Here is a 24,517-nt window from a genome sequence, read left to right on the forward strand (position 1 = left end):
GGGAGTATGGTGCAGGGCACCTGACACTCCAAGCATGAAATTTTGGTTTCTTTTAAGTTTTTTTGTTTTGTTTCATGATGTAATAATGGACCAACCATTTGGGACTCTATAGAGCCATGGTTAAGTTGTCCAAGGTTTTGGTTATGTCATTTGTGTTAAGGATGCTATCAGCCTAGGAGGTTGTAATGCTAAGATTGATCACAAGAGTAGTATTCTAGATATTTTTCATCATGTAATAGGTGTCTATTGTATTTTGTTTAGGTCTTATAGGATTCTTGAGGCCCTTTAGGAGCCTTGGAATGCACTTGAATGAAAAGTTGCATCTCAAGTGACAAAAAAATGTAAAAGTTGTTGAGCAACATTTTGCAATATTTTGCAAAAGTTCCATTTTTGGATGTTGGCATTTAAAAGTTGGTTCAACCAACTAAATAAAGTGCATATAAGCCAAAAAAAACTTCATTTTATGGGTTATAGGATCTGGAATGCAACAGCAAGTTTTTGTTGTAAGAAGAAATCTTGTCTTTTCACCATTTTGATAGTTTTTCCTTTGTTTCATTGCATTGTACAATTCAGTAAGGAATTGAATATAGAATATCATTGTTGGGCATGAGTTTTTTTAATAATCTTTCCATCAAGGTATATTATCAATTTTGTTTGTGTTTGGTTGCAGGGATCTAGTTCATTCTCTATGACTAGGTGCAAAACCCTTACAAAGTAGTGTTTAAGAGAAAAATGGCTCTAACTTGAGCATCCATTGATGGAACTAGTTGAAATAAAATGGAATGTTAGGTTAGGGTCTATACATAATTTTAGAGTAGGTTTTTTGGTTTTTGTAGGCCTTTGTCTTGATTGTGCAACGATGCCCTAGGCTCACAACTAGGAGTTGGTGAGTTAGGATAGCAGGATATGTGTGTTTTAAGAGCACATATGGATTGGTGGAGACAAAAATGAGACATGGTTGGATAGCCCTATTAATTTAATTAAATAATCCTTAATTGATTTATGCAGGTGATTTGATTGATGAAGTTTTCCAAAGCCATCTTTACAAGTCACTCGGGTAGGTCTAAACCCTTGAAAATAGGATAGTTTTGGTTCCCACATGTGCATAGGAAACCCGGATGCAAATATTTAGTATTGTTTGTAACTCTGAAAAGGGTACTCAAATTTGAAATTTATTTGTGGTCTTGTGTGGAAAAATCTCAAACCAAGTCTTGAAAACCACCTAAGGAGGGCTAATTGTATTAGGACTATTTGGAGTTGGTAGAGACCAAGTGAAGTTAAGAACACTTGGTGATGGGTTTGAAGGTTCTAAAACCACTAAATGAAATCAAAGACATTATGTTAATGTATTTTTTCGACCTAGAACAAGTTGGTGTGTTGTGATCCTTTGCAGAGGTTGTTGGAGCATTAGGAGTGGTGTTGGGGATTGAGGTGGAAGCCTCAACAGGAGTTGTTGATTGTCTAAGATTAGTGGCTATACCTTAGAGGCAAGACAACATGGATCAAACCTTGGAGGTCTAAATAGAAAAACCCCTACAAAGAGCCATTGGATGGGCTTGAGGAGTTAGAGGGTTGAGTAAGACAAGTAAACCAAGAAGTTGACTAGGATTAGCTCCAAGACTCTCTGCATCAAGGAATACAACCCGAAGAGACTAGAGAGACAATTCTAATATGAGCATGTTGATTTTTGAAATTTGATTAAGTTTGAAATTTATATGAATACTCTAAAAACTAGAATCTACATTATAGCTCCTAGAGATCTGGAACCACTCTCAAACATCTTGACAATATATACATAAAATATAACTTAAAGTATAAGTCACATTTCTATTTGTATTCAGAGAGAGAAAACTTTATGCATTCAAAGATGAAAAAATTGCATGAAATAAATTTGGCATGCACCTTGTTTGGCGCACGCCAAATATTGTGTGCACCAAATGATTTTTAATTTTTTTTCATTTAGGTCAAGCCAAATTTCGCTTGCACCAAATGTGTTGCCTTGGAAAATACCAAGCCAAAGACTTGGCTTTGCCTTGGGCATCCAACCCAAAGGCTTGGATTCCCTTCTCAAGCATGAGATGTGTTTACCAGCAAATATTAAAAAATTTATAACTTTTTTCTTCATGCTCTCCATCAGGTTTGCACGTGTTCCAATGTAATTCAAGAAAAACCCATACAATCATCAAGCTCTCTCTTAGCTATCCAACCATATATTTTTTTTTTCAAATTTTGATAATGTTAAGGTCTTCATCAATAATTTCTTTTGTTATTGTGTTTGATTTTTGTCAAAAACCAATTCCCCTACTTTCTAATTTTTTATTAGTTTTCACTAATTTTGGAAGGAGAAAGCTCAAATCTCTATGTTTTAGGACGTGTCCACTTCATAAATTCATAAAAAATCAAATATTAATTAAAAAATTAGCCAAAAAATCCTGAGTAAACTTCAATGTGTTAGCTAATTTCTCACTGGAGCGATTTGCAAAATTCTTTAAAAAGTTGACATTTTAGGGGCACCACATTTCGTGCTATGTTATTTATTTTTTAAAAAATAGGACCAATAAATGTGGTGCCTCTTTTTGAAACCCTTAATCTCCTCCATTTTCAAAACAAAATAGTAGTTTAGAAAATAGATTCAAAGCACTTCAACTTTTGTTCTTGTTCTATCTTCAAATTTTAAGTGTGCCTATCTTCAATTTCTCGTCAAAGTTCAGAATTTGTTGATTTCAAAAAAAAAAAAGTGGCATATTAAGACCCCTTTTTGGTCCCCCATCTTTGTGCACTTACCCAAGGCTCTCCTCAAAAGCTTCACACCATCTGTGAGGAGGGCGACTTCTTTCTTCACTTTTTCTTCATCAGAGATCCCAAACATATTTGATAATAACTCTTAAACATCCCAAAAGATTTTTTCAAGGGCCTTGTCATCTCACTTTCCATTGTATGGTTCAACTAAAAATGCAAGTTTTGAGGATCCCTATGCACCAACCCATGTAAGAAAAGTGTGATGTAAAGTCTGACCATCTTTGAGGAATTGGACTTCCTCTCACAACCAAGAAATTTCTTCCAAAGCATCATTGGCTTTGTCTATGATGTCATTGTAACTAGATTCAAGATTTGTTATGCAATTATCTAGATCTACCATCTCTAGGGTCTGCACACACTTTTGAAACTCACGGACGATGGAGTGTAAGGGACTAGTTGTCCCCAACATTCCTAACAATTCCCACATATTTTAGAAGCTTGTCCACACATATTGAAGGAGTGCACAATGGCTCCTTGAGTTAAGTCTTGACTTGTCCTGACCAAAAATGGATGAAGGAGGATCAACAACTTGGATGTAGAGCTTGGATTGCTTTCCCAACCTAAGTGGAACCACTACTTAGTGATTTGTGGAAAGTTGTCACCTTTAATGTGGCCCGACCCATTTATTGGACAAGGCGAGTTGGATGAGTGCTAGGATCCACCTTCTGATGGGATGGCATGACTCATCCACTCAGCAGCACACCATGGCTGCATGATGGCCCCGACAAGAATGTTGATCATGCAGAGTGCTACACCCTTCATGAAGCTTCTTGTGAGGTTTAATAAAATATGTGTTGCCTTAGCATTATTCATTCAGTGTTCATTTTGGTATGCTTTATGAGTGATCTTTTTATGTTAGGATAACTAGTGAAAAAATGAGAGGGGGGGGGTGACTCAGTTGTTAACAGGTTATATTAATTAATCCACTTAATAACCTTTAACCGGATCACATAAACATTAAGTACCGAGATAGAAAAAATAGATATCGGTAAGCAATGAAACTTAACAATAAAGAAGATAATCAACACAATGCAACCATACCACATAACACCATGATTTGTACATGGAAAATTTAGAAAGGGAAAATTCACAATGGGAAGCCTACCCACAGTCAGATGATACTTCTGCAAAAAGTAGGTGATATATTAAGGAGCTTGCAAATGCAGGAAGGCACAGTTCCTAGAGCATACTGCTTATTACAAAAGAGTCTCACTCACTACAAAGAGGTAACAACCATCTCAAGATAAATGGACAGCAATCCAATAGAGTGAACTATCAAAGATAGCATCTACCATGCCTGATTATAGTCTTGGTTAAGCTCAATACTAGAGGCCTTTGACCTCTTCCTTAATCCCAATTCGATTACCTATGATCGACCAAATCTCCTTTGCATATTGTATTACATCCCAAGACCATGACACATATTCCCCATGATCTACAATGAGATCTTACATCATTTTATATCAACCCTAAGGCCTAAACCAATTAGGTCGGCCACCTAAAAGATATTACAATAAGATCATTACATAAATCCATATTACAATGATATGCCATGTCGGCTTAAGACCAAAACAACGATAACCAATCAATACAACTTCCCAAAACATCCCGGTAACGTGTAGAGTACACGTTAACATGATACTGGTCCATAACCTAGATAGGTACTGGACCTATTCTAGGTCCACCATGCCAAAGCAATGTCTTCAAGCAATTTAAGCATGATCAAAGAACATCTTCAGCATCCTAAAATCCATATAGAAGCCACACCAACACTGTTAGGTCCGGGAGACAATTGAGAGGGGGGGGTGAATCAGTTGTCTAATAAATTGAAACCAAAAACTAATTAACCAGCTTAATGCTTAATATCGGTAAACTAGTTAAGTATGCCGGTAGACAATGTTAATAGTAAATTGCTATACCGATAAGGATTAATGCATGAAACATAAACATAAAGTCATCCACAACACATGACACCAATATTTGTACATGGAAACCCTGTAAGAGGAAAAATCACGGTGGGAAACCTTACCCACAATCAGATGATACTACTGTAGATAGTAAGTGTACATAAATGGGGTCTACACATGCAGAAAGGCCAATAGCCTAGAGCTCACTGCTCAATCACAAAATTGGAGTCACACTGACTATAGTTGGATGGTTAAATCCAATAAGAATGTACTGCACAAAATAGCATCTTCATATGCTGGATTCAGCACCGGTGTAATATTGATATGCTTTCACAAAAACCTAACTTCACCTTCAAATGATGTCTTCATGTATATCCCTGCTTGATCTTGCATATACCTTCACTTAATTCTTTTTCGCATTCCACACTTGATCTTACAAATAAGATCTTACATTTATACCATACCCTAAGACCAATTTTAGTAGGTCGGCTCTACAAGATATTACAATAAAAGATTTTACAAACAATATAATATCCGATGCAATAACCAATTAAACATGTCATCTTAATGCATTTACAACAAGAATAAATCATCTCCATAGTGTGCCATGCTGACCTGGAAAAGATAAACCTACCGGTGTAACCCTAGATAACCTGGACCTATTTGCCAGTAAAAGCAAATATGCAAATATGAATATGCCAATGATTAATTCTTCAAAACAAAGTGTCCACATGATGTCTTTGACATTACCAAGTGTCTTCCATATCATTCTAGGTACCGGTGAACAATATATCCTGCTGGTGAACCATATACCAATAACTGTTGCACAGTTTACTTGCTTGCCGGTGAATGTTACCGGATCTTCAGAGTAGGTGTTGACATCAATGAGAAAACCATACCAAAATACCAACAATCTCCCCCTTTGGCATTGATGGCAACAGAAGATGGAAAAACCATCAAAGTGCCAAAACAGAAATGCCAAATACAAAAACCAACAATCTTCATTTCTCCCCCTGGGAGTAACATGTGTTTATCCAAGGATTTATTTTCAATACCAATCCCTCCTTAAATGTGTTTTTCAAAATCTCTCCCCAAAAAGATAGTGTGTTTTTCCATAGATATCTCTCCCCCTTCGACATCAAATGCCAAAGTCACAAAAGTCAAGTTCATACAAAATACCAACTACTCCCCCTGAGAAGTAGCTTCCTCATCAAATACCAAAATAAAAGATTTGTCTTTTTAATTATGCCGGTTGATGACAATCATCAACTGTCTAAGTCTCTACCAGTGGTGGTATGACTCCAAGCTTATCTCTGAGATACTCAAAAGTCTCCTTAGGCAAAGGTTTTGTGAAAATATCTGCAAGTTGTTCTTTAGTATTAAGATAAACTAGTTTTATCTCCTTTTCCTCAACTTTTTCCCTTAGAAAATTCAGTTTGATAGAAACATGTTTTGTTTTAGAATATAATACCGGATTCTTAGATATATTAATTGCTGCAGTGTTATCACAGTATGTATTAATGGGTTCCTTGCATTTTACCTTTATGTCTTTCAACATTTGCTTAAGCCACAATACCTGTGTACAGTTAGTTGTTGTTGCAACATATTCTGATTCTGCTATTGATAAAGATGTACAACTCTGTTTCTTACTCAACCAAGAAACTAATCTCTTTCCAAGAAAGAATGCTCCTCCAGTGGTGCTTTTCTATCATCTACATCTCCTACCCAATTTGCATCTATGTATGCACATAGATCAAAATTTTCATCTTTAGGATACCATAATCCAAGATTTGTTGTGCCTTGTAAGTACCAGAAAATCCTTTTTACTACTGATTCATGATTTTCGATAGGATTACTCTGAAATCTAGAAACAATACATACTGCATTCATAATATTAGGCCTGGTTTGTGTCAAATACAGTAAACCTCCTATCATAGATTTGTATCTAGTTGGATTAATAGGTGTAGATTCATCCCTTTGAGATAATTTGTCATTTGTAGTCATAGGTGTGCTTACCGGTTTAGAGTTCTCCATCCCAAATTTCTTTAGTAATTCTTTCAAGTACTTGGATTGACTCAAAAATATACCTTTATCAGTCTGAGAAATCTGCAAACCTAAAAAGAATTTTATTTCTCCAATCATAGACATTTCAAATTCTTGCTACATTTCAAGAGAAAATTCCTTACATAATCCATCTTTTCCTCCAAAGATTATATCATCAACAAATACTTCAATAATCAAGATGTCATCATTAGTTATTTTGTAATATAAATTGTTATCTGCATTTCCTTTAGTAAAACCAATCTTTAAAAGATACTTATCCAACCTTGCATACCAAGCTCTTGGGGCTTGTTTCAATCCATACAGAGCTTTTCTTAACCTGCAAACCATATCATTGTCATTTGTCAAAGAAAATCCATCAAGTTGTTCAATATATACTTCTTCTTCAAGATCTCCATTCAAAAATGCACATTTAATGTCCATTTGATAAACTTTGTAGTCCTTGTGAGCTGCAAAAGCCAAGAATAATCTAATTGCCTCAATTCTAGCTACCGGTGCAAAGGTTTCATTGTAATCAACTCCTTCTTTCTGAGAATATCCCTTACACACTAGTCTTGCTTTATTTCTAACAACCTTACCATCTTCATTAAGTTTGTTTCTAAATACCCATTTAGTTCCAATTACATTTTTATCTTTAGGCCGGGGAACTAATCTCCAAGTATTATTTTTCTCAATTTGTCCTAATTCTTCTTCCATAGCTTTAATCCAAAATTTATCTTCACATGCCTCATTGATAGATGATGGTTCAATTTGAGAAATAAGACATACCTCTTCATTTGCCAATCTTCCTCTTGTCATAACTCCTTTAAATTTGTTTCCAATTATCTGATCTTCAGAATGATTCAATCTTACATACCGGGGTGTCTTAGTTTGTTGTTCTTCAATTATTATGGAATCTTCTGATGATACCGGGGTAGCTGGATCTTCCTGTACCGGTGGATTTAGTATAGGTTCATTTGTCACAATTTCTATTGCCGGTTCAAAGTCTATATATCTTGAAGTTCCTCTGAATTGTTCATCAATCTTTACATTTGTCCTCTCAACAATTTTCTGCAAGCTTTTATTAAAACATCTATATGCCTTGCTCTTAGATGAATAACCAAGAAATACTCCTTCATCACTTCTAGGATCAAATTTGCCATATACTCATCTCTTCTAATATAACATTTACTTCCAAAAATTTTGAAATACTTAAGAGTAGGAGTAGTACCAAAAAATGCCAAACAAGTTTCCCATTGTGGAAGACAACCAACAATCTCTTGAATATCAATAACTCTCCCCTTGTGAATAATATCTTTGTAAATTTCTGAATTTATTTTTCACATTACTATCTCTCCCCCTTTGACATCAATACCAAAAATCTGACACAAATATCAAAGCAAGAATATAAACCTTTGAATCTCAAAGCTAACTACTCTCCCTGAGCAGTAGCACCACTCATCAGTGTTGGAATGAATAATATCTCTCATAATGCATGTACGACTGATGACAAACTCCATCAATCAAGTCTCTGTTAGAGGGTAGAAACCCCTAACCTATCTCTCAAATATTCAAATGATTCCTTAGATAATGGTTTAATGAATATATCTGCAATTTGTTCTTTAGTGTTCACATAGACCAATTTGACTTTCTTTCCTTCTACCTTGTCCTTTAGAAAGTTATACTTTATTGATATATGCTTAGTCTTAGAGTGAAATACCAGATTCTTAGACATGTCAATAGCTGTAGAGTTAGATCATAGTAGATAACTATCGGTTCACTACAATTTATCTTGATATCCTTCAACATTTGCTTCACCCACAAGACTTGAGTGCAATTAGTTGTTGCTGCAACATACTCAACTTCTGTAGTAGATAAAGAAATGCATGACTGTTAATTGTTGATCCATGAAACCAATTTCTTTCCAAGAAAGAAAGATCCACCAGAAGTGCTCTTCCTGTCATCAGTATCTCCTACCCAATCTAAATCTGTATATGCACATAAAGTGAAATCATCATTTCTACAATACCATAAGCCATATTCTGTTGTTCCATGCAAATACCGGAATATCCTCTTTACTACACATTCATTATTCTCTTTATGATTATTTTGATATCTTGAAACAATACTTACTGCATTCATAATATCTAGTCTAGTCTGCGTTAAATATAACAGACCACCAATCATAGACTTATACCTTGTTGGATTTACCGATGTAGAAGTATCCTTGATAGATGATTTCACTTGTCACCATAAGAGTACTTACCACTTTAGAATTATCCATACCAGATTTCTTCAACAATTCCTTCAGATACTTAGTTTGATAGATAAAAATGCCTTTGTCAATTTGAATAATTTGCAAACCTAAGAAAAATCTCATCTCATCAATCATGGACATTTCAAATTCATTTTTCATATTATTAGAAAATTCCATGCACAATTTATCTTCTCCTCCAAAAATGATATCATCAACAAATACCTCAATAATCAAAATATCATCATCAGTGATCTTATAATATAAATTACTATCAACATTGCCTTTAGTAAAATGAAGCTTTAAAAGATATTTATCCAACCTTGCATACCAAGCTCTAGGAGCTTGTTTCAATCCATATAAATCTTTCTTCAATCTGCAAACCATATCTTTATCATCTGTCAGTGAAAATACATTAGGTTGATCAATTTATACTTCTTCCTCAAGTTCACCATTCAAAAATGCACATTTAACATCCATTTGATAAACCTTATAGTTCTTATAAGCTATATAGGCAAGAAATAGTCTAATAGCTTCAATTATAGCTACAGGTGCAAATGTTTCACCATAATCAATTCCTTCCATTTGAGAATATCCTTTACAAACCAATCTATCCTTCATTCTTACAACTTGACCATCCTCATTCAGTTTATTCCTAAAAACCCATTTAGTTCCAATAACATTCTTATTTTTAGACAGGGGAACTAAAGTCCAAGTCTCATTTTTCTCTATCTGATCTAATTCATCTTCCATAGCCTTTAACCAATGTTCATCTTTACAAGCTTCAATAAAAAATGTTGGTTCAATTTGAGAAATAAGACATACCTCTTCATTTGTCAATCTTCTTCTTGTCATAACTCCCTTGTTCCTATCTCCAATGATTTGATCTTCAAAATGATTTAATCTTACATACCTTGGTGTCTTCTGAACTTTAGGTTCACTGCTTTGATCATCGGTCACAATTGAACTTTCTAATTGTACTGGTGTAACTATCTCAGTTTCCTGTACCAGTTGGGGAATTGTTGATTCAGTTATGATCATTTCCACTATCGGTTCCTTGTCATATAATATAGATTGATTTATGTATTTCTCATCGACTTTCACGTTAGTGCTCTCCACAATTTTCTGCAATCTTTTGTTTTAACATCTATATGCTTTTCTTTGAATTGAATAAGCAAGAAATATCCCTTCATCACATCTAGGATCAAAATTCCCAATTGAATCATCTCTTTTGATATATAATTTACTTGTAAAAATTCAAAAATATTTAACAGTAGGTGTATGTCCAAACCATAACTCATAATGGGTCTTACTAGTTTCACCTTTGATGTGAACTCTGTTGAATGTGTAGACTAATGTACTCACTGCTTCTCTCCAGTAGATGTGAGGCAATTTGTCTTCCATCATCATAGATCTTATTGCATCCAAAATGGTTATTGTAGCGTCCTAAAATTGCGACACTTGCAATTTCGACTGCATTTCGGTCTTCACGATGGCGACGCAACACGAAACCTGAATGGAGACCCCGAAACTTGTCCACGACACCAAAAACTGCATTTTCAAGCACCCTGGCCTAAACCTCCTTTGCACCCTGCTGTCCTTGGAGGTGGGACCAGAGCGCCCAGCGCCTTGGTCCTTCAGGACCAGGGCGCCCAGCGTCCTGGTCCCCCAGGACCATGGCGCCCAGCGCCCTGGTCCCTGGGTCCTATTTTGGGCCCGGTCTCTTTTGGACTTCGGGTCTTTATGTTTGCAAATTGGAAAATTATCTTTCCTGGTCGGCCTAAGGTCAGGAAAATCAGTCTATTAACCCTAATTGGCAAGTATATAAACTACATTTTCCTCTCCCATTTGGGTAGGAAAAAAAAAGGAAGAAGGTCATATGTGTACAAGCGTGGAAACTATACTCAAGCATTCAAGCATTCAAGCATTCCTTCAAGCAATTGATCATTTCAAGTCTCCATTCAAGGCTAAGTGTTGCATTCAAGACAGGGATTCAACCATTGAAGAGGAGATCACTTGCAACATGTATACCTTCGCACATAAGGATACAAACATCCTTACAACAAGGTATTAGTACTTGTTTTACATTACAGACATTTACATTTACAGCATTGCTCATTTCTTGGTTAATTCCAAAACCGGGGTTTGACCTAAAGGCAAACCCCTAATCCCTAACCCCCCAATCGTCTTCGCTTTTCTGTGTGTAGGTTGTAGGTACGTGGCTGAAATTGAAGATCTGGAATCCTTGTGCAGAGACGAACAGATCCCCCTTCGTTTCGCGGATTTTTTGGAGGACCGTGGCGCTCGGGCGCCATCGTCCCGACAACTTTTGCTCAAATGTGCAGGACAGCACCGTATCGACATTTTACTACTAATTCTAGGTCCGCAGCTTCATCCTATATCCCTATCTCAGTTTATAAGCGAATCTTTCTCACTTTCTATGCATTCCTAGCTTAATTCTTCTATGCACATTCTTTACAAAAGAGGGTAGCCTTGCTGTCATAACCCTTGAAACTCATTTAGCATCCAATCTTGCATTGCGTGGGATTGGATCTTGTGGGTTTCAACCCCTCTTTTGAATGTAAAACCTCTCCCCTAAGTGAAAACCATCAACCCTAGTGAATCTCCCTTCTCTCTCCTTGGAGTTGGAAGAGGGGAGAGCAACTAGGGTTCGATCGTGATTTTCCGCTTTACATTTTGGTGAACCCGACGTGACCATCCTTTCTGATTATTCATAGTTAGATCTGAAAATTTGATTCCTTGATTACATTTCCATGTTTGATCTTTTGCAAAATTTTAGAGGTTAATTGCATAAAAACCCTAAATTTTCTTTTTAGTAATTAAGCTTGTGAAATGTCTAAATGTTAATGCTTGTTTCAGATCTACCCTTCTATTACAAATTATCAATTCATATCTATGCTTTAATTTTGAAAATTAAGTGGTTAAGTGTCAAAACCCTAATTTTTGAAACCCTCTTGATTCAACCTTTGTCCGACAATTTCACTGATCAAAACATCTCCAAATCATCTGTAACTTTGGATTCCGCAATAAAATCACAATATCTTTCATCCCTGAAAATTTGGAAAAAAGTTGCGAGGACCGTGTGCACTCCGAGCGCCATCGTCCCTGACATTTTTTCTGAAATTTCAGGAGTGAGATCTTACTGTATTTTCCTGCTAAAATCCAGAATTTTGGCTGATTTTATCAATTTTAACACTTTCAAAATTAAAGTCAAAGTTGGTCTAGGGATTGCTTGGATTAACGCTTCTAATCATTTAAAAATTGTTGAAATTGAAATTTGTGTCAAAATTGTGTTTCTTACTATCCTAAATCTGAAAAGTGTGTTGGCATTCATTCGAAATTTCAGTGCTTTATTCAAATTCTTGCAATTTGTGACTTTTGAAATTAAGTGCTTAATTACAACAACTTCAATTTATGCTTTCAAAATTGAATTTTGCGTGAAATTGAGTCAACTTTTGAATTTCAAAACTTGCATTGCTTTCGGTATTCCCTCTAAAATCATAAAATTCAAAATTTCAGTTTCCCTCTCTTTTTCAAAATTCAAATTTTTGCATTTTTCGACAATCTTGGTAGGGTTCAATTTCGAGATTGCAACTTTATTTTGGCCTATCTACAGATCATAAAACCACTCAATTTTTTCAGATTAGCTCCAAAATCATCATAACTTTCATCCCTGCAAATTTCGAAAAAAGTTGCCGGGACCGTGTGCACTCCGAAGCACCACGGTCCCTGACATTTTTTCTGAAATTTCGGGAGATTGTCCTGATTGTATTTAACAGCTTAAATCTGGAAGATTGGCTGATTTTACTGAAAATTGCTACCTCTAAATTCAAAACTTTCTCTCTCTCTCTAGTGCATGAGTTTTACAACAATAAGCCCTACTTACACTATTCCCGTTAGACGAAGCCATAGAATTAAGTCTTTCCGAGGTTTAACTACTGAGGAGATGGAACCTAATTTGAATAGCCTTTTTAACGAGGACATGGGTAATTCCTCTAATCCTCCTAATGATGAAGAAGCTCTCCATGAGGTTTCTGAAGAACAACTTTCAAAATTGGATAACCAATTTGACGATTTTCGACAATGGATGTCTCAAGAATACGTTGATAGTCAAGCTCTTCCTTTAATTGAGGGTCTAAAATGTATGCTTCAAAGTGATAAGAAAGGAATTGATATTTTGCGTGGTATTGCACACATTATGGATTCGAATGTGATGCCTATGAAGAGTTGTGCTGAAAATTTGGGTTATACACAACCTCCTACTCAAGTCAATCATTCTATTCCTTTGATGACTTCTATTGCTAGCATACCTACCTTTACATCAAACATAATGGCTACTTCTATACAAGACATTCCCCCTATGATCACCAGTCATGGGGGCAATCCCTCTTCTTCAATTAACCCTCTTCCTTCATTTAATCCAACTTCTTCATTCATTCCTTCAATGAGTGTTCCTATTACATCTCCACAAATGAACATGACGCAAGGGGGCAATTCATTTAACCATTCCATTCCTCCTTGTAGTGTTCCTCTTGTCCAATCATCTCCTATGACTAACTATCATAGAGTCCCACCACCTTACTCTTTACCTTCTTTCAATAACATAACACCTCCATCTCAATCTAACACATCTAATATGAACTCTTCGACTGAAGTGACCATTAACAATCTTGCACAAACTGTCTGTTCTTTACAGCAACAAATTGCCTCTATGAATCAATCTAAGTTTAGTGTGCCCACATTTGATGTTGCGAGCCCACTTTCTCTTGACATTGTTCGAGCTATCCCTCCTAAACATGTTGAAATCCCGCATTTGGAGCTTTATAATGGTAAAGGTGATCCTCTAACACATGTTAAGACTTTTCAAACAATATGTACTGATTTTGCTTATGACCAAAGGTTGCTTGCAAAACTGTTCACTAGAACATTAAGAGACAAAGCCCTACAATGGTATTGCTCGTTGCCTTCTTATTCTATTACTTCTTTCGAACAACTTGCAAATGCTTTCATTCAACAATTTCAAAACAATATAAGTCCTAAAGTTACTTTGATTGATTTAATGCATTGTAAACAAGGTGTTAAAGAAAAAGTGACTGATTTCATTGGTAGATATAAGCATTTGTATGCTCAAATTTCTTTTCCAGTGCCTGACAATGATATTCAAAGAATCTTTATTTCTAATTTACAAAAAGATATTCAAGACAAACTTCTATTTTCTGAGTTTACTTCTTTCCAACAGTTGTGTGCAACTCTTCACAATTATCAACTAACTGTGAGTCAAATGGAACAATCACATCCTATGGCTCCGAGTGATAAGGGTGATAGCAGTCAACAACCATTTGGAAGTTTAAACCGAACAGAGATTCCATCAAATTCAATGAAAACATCATCAACAACAATGTGAATGCAGCATCAGGTGTGCCTCCTATTTCTAAATTTTTCAAGAAAGAAAGAGAGTATACTCCTTTGAATGAATCATTGCATAGTATTATGAATAAGTTATTGGAACAAAATGTGCTTACTCTTCCTCCTATAAGACAAATTGATCCTGCAAAGATTACTTCACCTTATTTTGATAACAAATCTTTTTGTCAATTTCATCGTCAACCTGGGCATGATACTGAAAAATGTTTTGCTTTAAAGGGTAAAATTCAAGATTTGATTGATAATAATACTATCTCTGTTTCTGGAGTGAATGATAAAGGCAATACATCTGTAGCTCCTCCTAACCAAAATCTTCAGATTTTCACTGATCCATTACCTTCTCATACCTCTAATGCGATTGAGACTAATGATTCCTCTCTTTCATCTGATGGTCTTGTGTCTATGACTCCGAATGTGATTAACTTTGTAGAGCAGCAAGAAAACCCTAAAGAACCTTCCATCACATTTGATTCCAGTGAAACCATTAGGGCACCTGATGGTCCTTTATACATAGTTGCAAAAGTCAAGAATACACCTTGCCGTGGAGTGCTTATTGATCCTTCGTGCATGGTTAATGTTATTACTGAAGAATTTCTTTTTACTTTGCAATTGAATCAAGTGATTTATGACAAAACAGATGTGATTGTGAAACTATTTGATGCATTTTATTCTCCTGCAATTGGTTCTATTACATTGCCTATTGAGGTCCATAACAAATCCCTTGATGTGAACTTTACTATTATTCCATCTTCCGAACAATTTCATGTGAAGCTTGGCTATCCTTGGCTATCTTCCATGAAAGCTATTGCTTCTCCTATTCATAAGTGTTTGAAATTTCCCCATAATGGTGAAGTTGTTACTATCAATCATAGTCTCTTTAAACCAGCTGAAAGAACTTCTAGCATTCCTATTGATTACTTTTGGCCTAAACAATTCCAATCTCTTCCTCCGTGAAGTGATCATCTTTTCAAATCTTATCAAAAGTGGAAAACAGATATGATCCTATCTCTAAGTGAACCTAGAACACCCAAACTTGATATTCCTATCATTCTTGAGAAGGAAGTTCTTCCTTTGAAAGATAAAACTAATGTCTTTCCTCAAGAAGATTCCCAACCCATCCCTATGGATGTGACTATGTCTATATCTAATAAACTTCCTAAAAGTAGACCTATCCCTCCTCGTCATGATGGACTTGGTCTCCTTCCTAAACCAAAAATTCCTCCTTTATATGGAGCAGTTCCTCCTCCTTCCTTTTATAGAGAGAAGAGACCTTCTTCTTCTCCTATTATCCAGCCTAAGAGACCACAACCTAAACACCCAAGTGATAAGGATGAGAACATTCCTCCTCCTCAATCTTCTCAACTTCCTACTAAGACTAGACGAAATCGTTCGGCACGTGAACGCCGATGAAAGCGTCGTCTTAGAGCTCAGGCAGCTGCTTCTCAAACTTTGCAATCTCCAAAAACACCTTCAACAAGCATTATTCCATTTTCTCCAAAATCTCCTAAACATAAGATGCATGATGGTCTTGATCCTGTGCAAATTAAAGACCCTATTTTTATAAATCTTGATGATGCTATAGATGAAAATGTTATTCATGATGAAAATGTTACTTCTCTTGCTTCTGATAGTGAATATGAACTTGTTGATATTGATAACCATTTATCTAATAAATTTTCTAAAGCACTTATCCTAGCTCCTAGACAAGAACACCGCGGCTTGGGATATGAACATAGCCCTTATTTGGATCTTGTGATAGCTCCATCTGCTGTGTTGAATGTTCCTCCTCTAGCGTGTTCCCTGCCTTCCCAAAACATTGATCAGCAAGATCGGGGGGTAGATGACGTGCTAGACTAGTTACATTAGCATAGCAGATTCTCTCCTCCTCTCTTTCGTTACTTCTTCTATATGTTATTCTCATTCTTCTATTTGTTGTCCTTAGTGTTGTCTACTTGAGGACGATGCAAAACATTGAGATCTCTTTTGGTCTCTCTCATGTTGACTCAAAAGACACATGTGTTCCCTTCTTCTAGGTGACCTTCCTTGATTGGGGAATGAAGAACGATTATGCATACATACATATGATATACATGAATTATCATACAGCATACTGACCCCGAGGAAAGCGAAGTCACCTTGTGCTTTGTGTTTTGTGTTTATTATCCTTGGGCTTATCTCACACTTGGGGGCTAAATCCTTGTGATAACGTGCTCCTTTCTCATTTCTTATATGTATCACTACCTTAAAGCAATCACCCCTGGTGAGGCATGTGCGATCGCTTTAACATAGGGGGGCATACATCCCGTCCATATCTTTTCAAGATACTTGAAAATTTCTTCACAAATTTAGCTTTGCCTTGAAAAATTTTTATATCTTTCTTGCATGACTCATAGTGAGGGAACCTTACTACTGATAGTCATGGTTCTCCCTCGTGATCTTCCATTTTACTTTGTCAATCGAAGTCGTAAGATCCTTAGTCCACTGGGGGCTTGGTGTATCTTGCCTCCTTGACGTGGTGAAAGTCTTTCAATATTGTTTCCTTGTACTTTACCGGAAGTATGAGCATACATACTCCGGCTAAAGTGGGGGCTAAATGTAGCATCCTAAAATTGTGACACTTGCAATTTCGACTGCATTTCGGTCTTCACGATGGCGACGCAACACAGAACCTGAATGGAGACCCCGAAACTTGTCCACGACACCAAAAACTGCATTTTCAAGCACCCTGGCCTGAACCTCCTTTGCACCCTGCTGTCCTGGGAGGTGGGACCAGAGCGCCCAGCGCCCTGGTCCTTCAGGACCAGGGCGCCCAGTGCCCTGGTCCTTCAGGACCAGGGCGCCCAGTGCCCTGGTCCCCCAAGACCATGGCACCCAGCGCCCTGGTCCCTGGGTCCTATTTTGGGCCCGGTCTCTTTTGGACTTTGGGTCTTTATGTTTGCAAATTGGAAAATTATCTTTCTTGGTCGGCCTAAGGTCAGGAAAATCAGTCTATTAACCCTAATTGGCAAGTATATAAACTACATTTTCCTCTCCCATTTGGGTAGGAAAAAAAAAGGAAGAAGGTCATATGTGTACAAGCGTGGAAACTATACTCAAGCATTCAAGCATTCAAGCATTCCTTCAAGCAATTGATCATTTCAAGTCTCCATTCAAGGCTAAGTGTTGCATTCAAGACAAGGATTCAACCATTGAAGAGGAGATCACTTACAACATCTATACCTTCACACATAAGGATACAAACATCCTTACAACAAGGTATTAGTACTTGTTTTACATTACAGACATTTACATTTACAGCATTGCTCATTTCTTGGTTAATTCCAAAACCGGGGTTTGACCTAAAGGCAAACCCCTAATCCCTAACCCCCCAATCGTCTTCGCCTTTCTGTGTGTAGGTTGCAGGTATGCGGCTGAAATTGAAGATCTGGAATCCTTGTGCAGAGACAAACAGATCCCCCTTCGTTTCGTGGATTTTTTGGAGGACCGTGGCGCTCGGGCGCCATCGTCCCGACAAATTTTGCTCAAATTTGCAGGACAGCGCCGTATCGACATTTTACTGCTAATTCCAGGTCCGCAGCTTCATCCTATATCCCTATCTCAGTTTATAAGTGAATCTTTCTCACTTTCTATGCATTCCTAGCTTAATTCTTCTATGCACATTCTTTACAAAAGAGGGTAGCCTTGCTGTCATAACCCTTGAAACTCATTTAGCATCCAATCTTGCATTGCATGGGATTGGATCTTGTGGGTTTCAACCCCTCTTTTGAATGTAAAGCCTCTCCCCTAAGTGAAAACCATCAACCCTAGTGAATCTCCCTTCTCTCTCCTTGGAGTTGGAAGAGGGGAGAGCAACTAGGGTTCGATCACGATTTTCCGCTTTACAGTTATGTTCTTTCTTTCCACTACTCCATTCGATTAAGGAGTCCGAGGTGCAGATAATTATCTCTTAATTCCATTTGTCTCACAATAGCTGTTAAATTTATGAGAAGTGAACTCGCTGCCTTGATCTGATATTAGACATTTGATTTTGAATCCAGTTTGTGTTTCAATCTTTGCTTTAAAGATCTTTAATTTCTCAAAGGCTTCAGATTTCTCCCTAAAAAAAGTCACCCACATCATCCTAGAATAGTCATGAATAATCAGCATGAAATACCTATCACCTTGAAAGCTTCTAGTCCTTGCAAGACCACATAAGTCAGTGTGAATCAAATCAAGTACATCATTAGATTTATCATGTATGCTCTTAAAAGAAGTTCTAACTTTCTTTCCCAACTGGCAATCCTTACATATCAAATTATGAGGCTTCATAATTCTAGGTATATCTCTAACTGCCTTAGTTGAATTGATCTTAACAATACAATCAAATTAACATGACACAACCTCTTGTGCCATAACCAACTCTCATCAATATGAGCAATCAAACATGTCTTATTACCAATGTTCAAGTTAAAGATATTACCTCCAGTCTGAAGACCAGTTGCAATCTCCAAACCAGTCTTGTTAATGATTTTGCATTTTCTATCTTTAAACTGAAGTTGGAAACCCTTGTCCACCAAATGACCAACACTCAAAACATTATAATTTAAACCTTCTACATAATAGACATTATCAGTATTATTCTTGCTATATAAAGAAATAATACCTCTACCTTTGATTATACATGCTTTTTCATCTCCAAATCTGACTTGACTGCCATTGTATTCTTCCAGGATAGAAATTTCTTTTATCTCCAGTCATATAATGTGAGCATCCACTATCAATTACCCATTCATCCTCATCTTCAAATTTTGCTCCCAGGGCCTTTTCTTTATTCATGATAGCTGGTTCTGGTTCATCTTCCTTTAAAGCATAGAACACCCATTCCTTTCCATTGCTGGATCCACTAGCAGAGTCATCGCTTACTCCTTCCTCATCCACTATGTAGAATTGTTTACTTTTCTTGAATCTATATTTGTTCTAGTTAGGCTTAAATGATTTCTTAACTCTTTCTTCAAATCTTGTATTCCTTTTAGGACATCTAGATGCAAAATGACCAGTCCTATTACATGCAAAACATTTAAAAGGTTCTTTTCCTTTATACTTACTTCCTGTCAGTCCTTTAGGTACTCTTCTAGAAAATAAGGCTTCAAGTTGCTCAAATTCTTCATCTTCTTTCATCATATCTTTCAATTATTTTGCATATAAGTCTTTTCAATCACTTTTGCCGGTAGATGATGATGCATGAAAAGAAGGTTTAGATTTTGCAACTCTAGAAGATCCAAATTCTTCAAGCTTAAAAGTAGATAGTTTCCCAATCAAAATGCCTGATAACTAAAGTGTTTGCCATTGTTCTCAACTCATTAATTGTAGTTTCCATCATCTTGTAAGTTGGTGGAAGGGCTCTCAAGACTTTGGAAACTATTTCATCTTCACTCAGAGATCCTCCACAACATTGTATTCTCATAACAATCTCATTTACTCTTTCCACAAATACAGCAATTCTTTCATTATCTTCCATCTTTAAGTTTTCATATCTTACCCGGTAACCATCAAGTTTAGCAATTTTGACAATAGGATCGCCTTCATTCAGAGTTTGAAATTTATCCCACATAACCTTTGCCAATGATTTATCAACCAATCCCATGATTTGTTGATCAGTAAGTGCATACAAGAGGGCTTCTCTATCTCTACAATCATTTTCAATATTCTTGTCCAGGTCTGCAGGAGCATGATTGCCGGATGTCAGATCATAAGGTGTGTATCCTTTCTCAGTGCTCTCCCAAATATCCTTCCCCAGACATCTAAGATGAGTCTCCATTTGAATTTTCCATATCCCATAATTTGTTCCATCAACCTTAGGGATTTCTCATTTGAAAATAGTTCCCGACGGATTTGAAGTGTTAATTGCCATAGGATCTACGTCAAGTAGTTAAGCTTTTGCAAAAGAGGACAAAGCTCTGATACCAATTGTTAAGATAACCGGTGAAAAAATGAGAGGGGGGGTGAATCAGTTCTTAACAGATTATATCAATTAATCCACTTAATAACCTTTAACCGGATCACATAAACATTAAGTACCAGAATAAAAGAAATAGATACTCGTAAGCAATGAAACTTAACAATAAAGCCTATAATCAACACAATACAACCATACCACATAACACCATGATTTGTACATGGAAAAATCGAAAAGGGAAAAACCACGGTGGGAAGCCTACCCACAGTCAGATGATATTTCTGTAGAAAGTATGTGATACAATGAGGGGCCCGCACATGCAAAAAGGCACACTGCCTAAAGCATACTGCTCATTACAAAAGTGTCTCACTGACTATAGAGAGGTAATAACCATCTCAAGATAAATGGACAACAATCCAATAGAGTGAATTGCTAGAGATAGCATCTACCATGCCTGATTACAATCCCGGTTAAGCTCAATACCGAAGGACTTTGACCTCTTCCTTAATCCCAATTTGATCACCTATGATTGACCAAATGTCCTTCGCATATGATATTATATTCCAAGACCATGACACATATTCCTCATGATCTACAATGAGATCTGACATCATTTTATACCAGCCCTAAGGCCTAAAGCAATTAGGTCGGCCACCTAAAAGATATTACAATAAGATCATTACATAAACCCATATTACAATGATATGCCATGTCGGCTTAAGACCAAAACAACAATAACCAATCCATAGAACATCCCAAAACATCCCGGTAACATGTAGAGTACACGTTAACATGATACTGGTCCATAACCTAGATAGGTACCAGACCTATTTTGGGTCCACCATGCCAAAGAAATGTCTTCAAGCAGCTGAAGCATGATCAAATAACATCTTCAGCATCCTGAAATCCATCTAGAAGTCGCACCAATGCCACTTATGCATCCTATCAAGATTCCTCAGTGAAAGCTCTTCCGGTTAAACCTTAAACCAATGCCGGTATGGGTTTACAAGAGTGTGTGATAACATCCAATTACCAAGTCAATATCAACTAACAAAAACATGCTCTAGAAGCATGTAACACATAAAATCAAACATACTCCATAGATCCAAACATGCCAGAAGTGTCCAATAGGTAGTCCCTTCTGCCGGTAACACTAGATCTTCTACTGGTAACCAACCATAATAGCTAGTGTTGACATCAATGACAAAACATCAATGCATCACATAATCAATTCATCCATAATGCCAACATTTTATGCGAGTGTAATTCTAGTGCGAGTTGCCTGATAGTGAGTTCTTAGGATTTTTAATCAAGATGACTTCCTACTCAGGAGAAGTAGGCTAAGACTTGACACCATGGGGTGAATAATTTATAGTGTGTGTAGCTGGTAAGCACTTTTAGCTAAGACCAAGTTTCCAAGCATTTCAGAGAGTAGGCTTTGTAGTTTTCATTGCTCTGGAAATGTATGAAGTACTCTTTGGCCCTGAATTCTTGTTGTTTGAATCTTTTGTGCATTTCTTAACTTCTTGTGTTGGTTAATCATTTTAGTGCATTATTGAATTTCTTAGTCCGTAAAGCATTCTTAGCGTGTAAAATCTTTAAGGAGTCTGTTGTATAATTTTGTACTCTGCAAATTTGGTTAGGCGTAGAGGACTTGATGATGTCCTTTGATCGTCCCTGGGATGAGTTGAGTTGTGAATTTGTGCTGAAGGCGGGTTGTGTTACACAACCCTCTTATATTTGGTATCAGAGTGCTTAAGTGGCTTTGCATTGGATTTTCTCGAAAAGATGTTTCCTATGGAAGATCAATAATATAAGCACGAAGAAGAGGAAGATCCTGACCACGAGATTTCTGAAGGAGTGTGTTCTAGCCGAGGAGGTCAAACACACCAACCTAAGACTCGAACCTTGGTCCATGAGCTTGAGAATCATGTGCAGACCCTGAAAGTGGTAGATTTGGATAATTGTATAACAAATCCCGAATCTAGTTATAGTGACATCATAGACAATGCTAATGATGCTTTGGAAGAAATTTCTTGTTTGTGAGAGGAAGTCCAATTCCTCAAAGATGGTCAAGCTTTACATCACACTTTTCTTACACAGACAGGTGCGTAGGGTTCCTCAAAACCTACATTGCTAGTTGAGTCATACGACAGAATGTGGGATGACAATGCTCTTGACATCTTCTTTTGAGATGTTGAAGAGTTATTCTCAAATATGTCACGGCTATCTGATGAAGCGCGAGTGAAGAAAACAACCACTCTCCTCACAAGTGGTGTGAACCTTTGGTGGAGAGACTTACCTATAGACAAGGTTGTCGACAAGATCATGTTGGATATAAAGTCTTGGAAAGATTTAAAGTCCACTCTACAAAAGAAATTTCATCTTGGCAACTCTGATTAGGTTGTTCAAGCAAGATCCGAGACTATGTACGCGCTTTCTAAACATTGGATCTAGAGGCTCCGAAGTTATCTAATTTTGAGAAACTTTACTTGTTGATGTGAAACCTTTAGTAGTGGGTGCATACCGAAGTGTGAAAACAAAACGTGCAAACTTTGGTGGAAGCCATTACTGCTATAGAGCACCTACTCGATTACAAAGCTGATGTTGCAAAGGGTTTTGGGGGTTTCAAGTCGAATACTAGAGATAAGCGTAAGAACTTCTGCTCAAAGAACCAAGAGGTCGCAACGCACCGTACTCCAAAAAGAAGTAAAATAATGGAGCTAAGAAACAGATTGGGCCTTCTCAAAAATCCCACATCATGATCTTATATTTATTAAAGCAAAATAATGGGCTTGCAATGATTTATGATCTAGTGTGTATCAATGCTCTCTCTTTCATTCCTCTCATGAACTCATGGCGTTGCTATTGACATTTCATGGATGATTTGTGGTTTTCTCTTCTATGTGATCGCTTGTATTAGTGAAGAGAGATGAGAAAGATGAGGAGTGAGGGGCAAAATCACAAGGACTATAAGATATCACTAGTTTTGAGGAACCAAGCCCCAATAGTAGGATCTTAACTCAAACATGTGCAAGAGCACACAAAACAAGACAGACAAAAAGATAAACAAAGACATGGAGCTGAAATAAGTTATTCAGCTCCATGTCTTTAATAGGATATCTCTTGCGTACGACGTGGCTAAAGACGTTTTGTACTCAGCATCTTGGGGTAAGACTGTGAAGGTCTGGAGAATATCCAATCTCAAGTGTATGGAGACCATTGTTGCACACAACGAAGCCGTTAATGCTCTCGCCATCACCCCGGACAGGTTGCTTTACAGTGGGTCGGATGACTGCACAGTGAAAATGTGGGGCAGCAGGCGCACAAGGCTCATTTTGATGAGAAGGTTTCGGATGCAGTACTCTTCTGTGAAGGCCCTGGCGCTTAGTGTGGACAGGTGTTCTCTGTATATGGGGTCAAAAAATGGGTGTATTACTATGTGGGATAAGGGGAAGGGGAAGGGACAAGTAATGTAGCATTCTTGCTTCCTTCGAGGCCATCGACATGCTGTTCTTTGCCTCTCTGTTATGGGAAAAAATTTGATGTTTAGTGGGTCCGCGGATGGCACAATTCGAGTTTGGATGAAGCCTGTGCTGTCTTGTCTCGCAGTTCTTCAAGGGTATGGAAACCTTGTGAAATGCATCGCTGCCATTAGAGAGGATGGATATAAATGCCTTGTATTTAGTGGAAGCCCTGATGGAGTAATCATGGTGTGGTGCGTTAGGATCGACATTGTTGCTCCTCTTGAGGACATGCAGGATTATTCTCGACTGTATAAGGGTTAGGGGTTGTAGGTTCTCATTTGAAATAAACAAAGTTAAGTGGAAATAGTTCTGCTATGCCTCCTGAACCGCAGTATTGCTGCTTTCTAAATTTTGAATTAAAAAAAAAGGGGATTTGTTGTACTAATTGTTAAAGTGGTTGAATTGATCTTATCTTTCTTTTAAAAGGGATTTAAATTTTTTTACTTTTGGTTGGAGATATTCTAAAGGTCAAGGTTTGAGGGGTATCCGTTTAGTCAAAATTTATGGTTATGGTGTCTGGACCTCACACTCAACAAGAATTGATCCCTCGAGGGCTCATTTAGAATAATAATAAAGTTGAATTTTTAAGTAGTAATTTAATTAATATAGA

General features: G+C 37.0%; 1 protein-coding gene across 1 annotated transcript in view; it reads left to right on the plus strand.

The window, feature by feature from the left end:
- LOC131052817 (protein JINGUBANG-like) overlaps positions 1-24,168 on the plus strand; it is a 56,263-nt gene extending 32,095 nt beyond the window's left edge. Inside the window, exons 2-3 of the mRNA XM_059222118.1 lie at positions 23,499-23,782; positions 23,879-24,168. Of these exons, the coding sequence (XP_059078101.1) occupies positions 23,499-23,782; positions 23,879-24,168 (574 nt within the window). The remainder of the gene's footprint in view (positions 1-23,498; positions 23,783-23,878) is intronic.
- The last annotated feature ends 349 nt before the right edge of the window (positions 24,169-24,517 follow it).

Source organism: Cryptomeria japonica, chromosome 6, assembly GCF_030272615.1.
Source record: "Cryptomeria japonica chromosome 6, Sugi_1.0, whole genome shotgun sequence".
NCBI classification, from domain to species: Eukaryota; Viridiplantae; Streptophyta; class Pinopsida; order Cupressales; family Cupressaceae; genus Cryptomeria; species Cryptomeria japonica.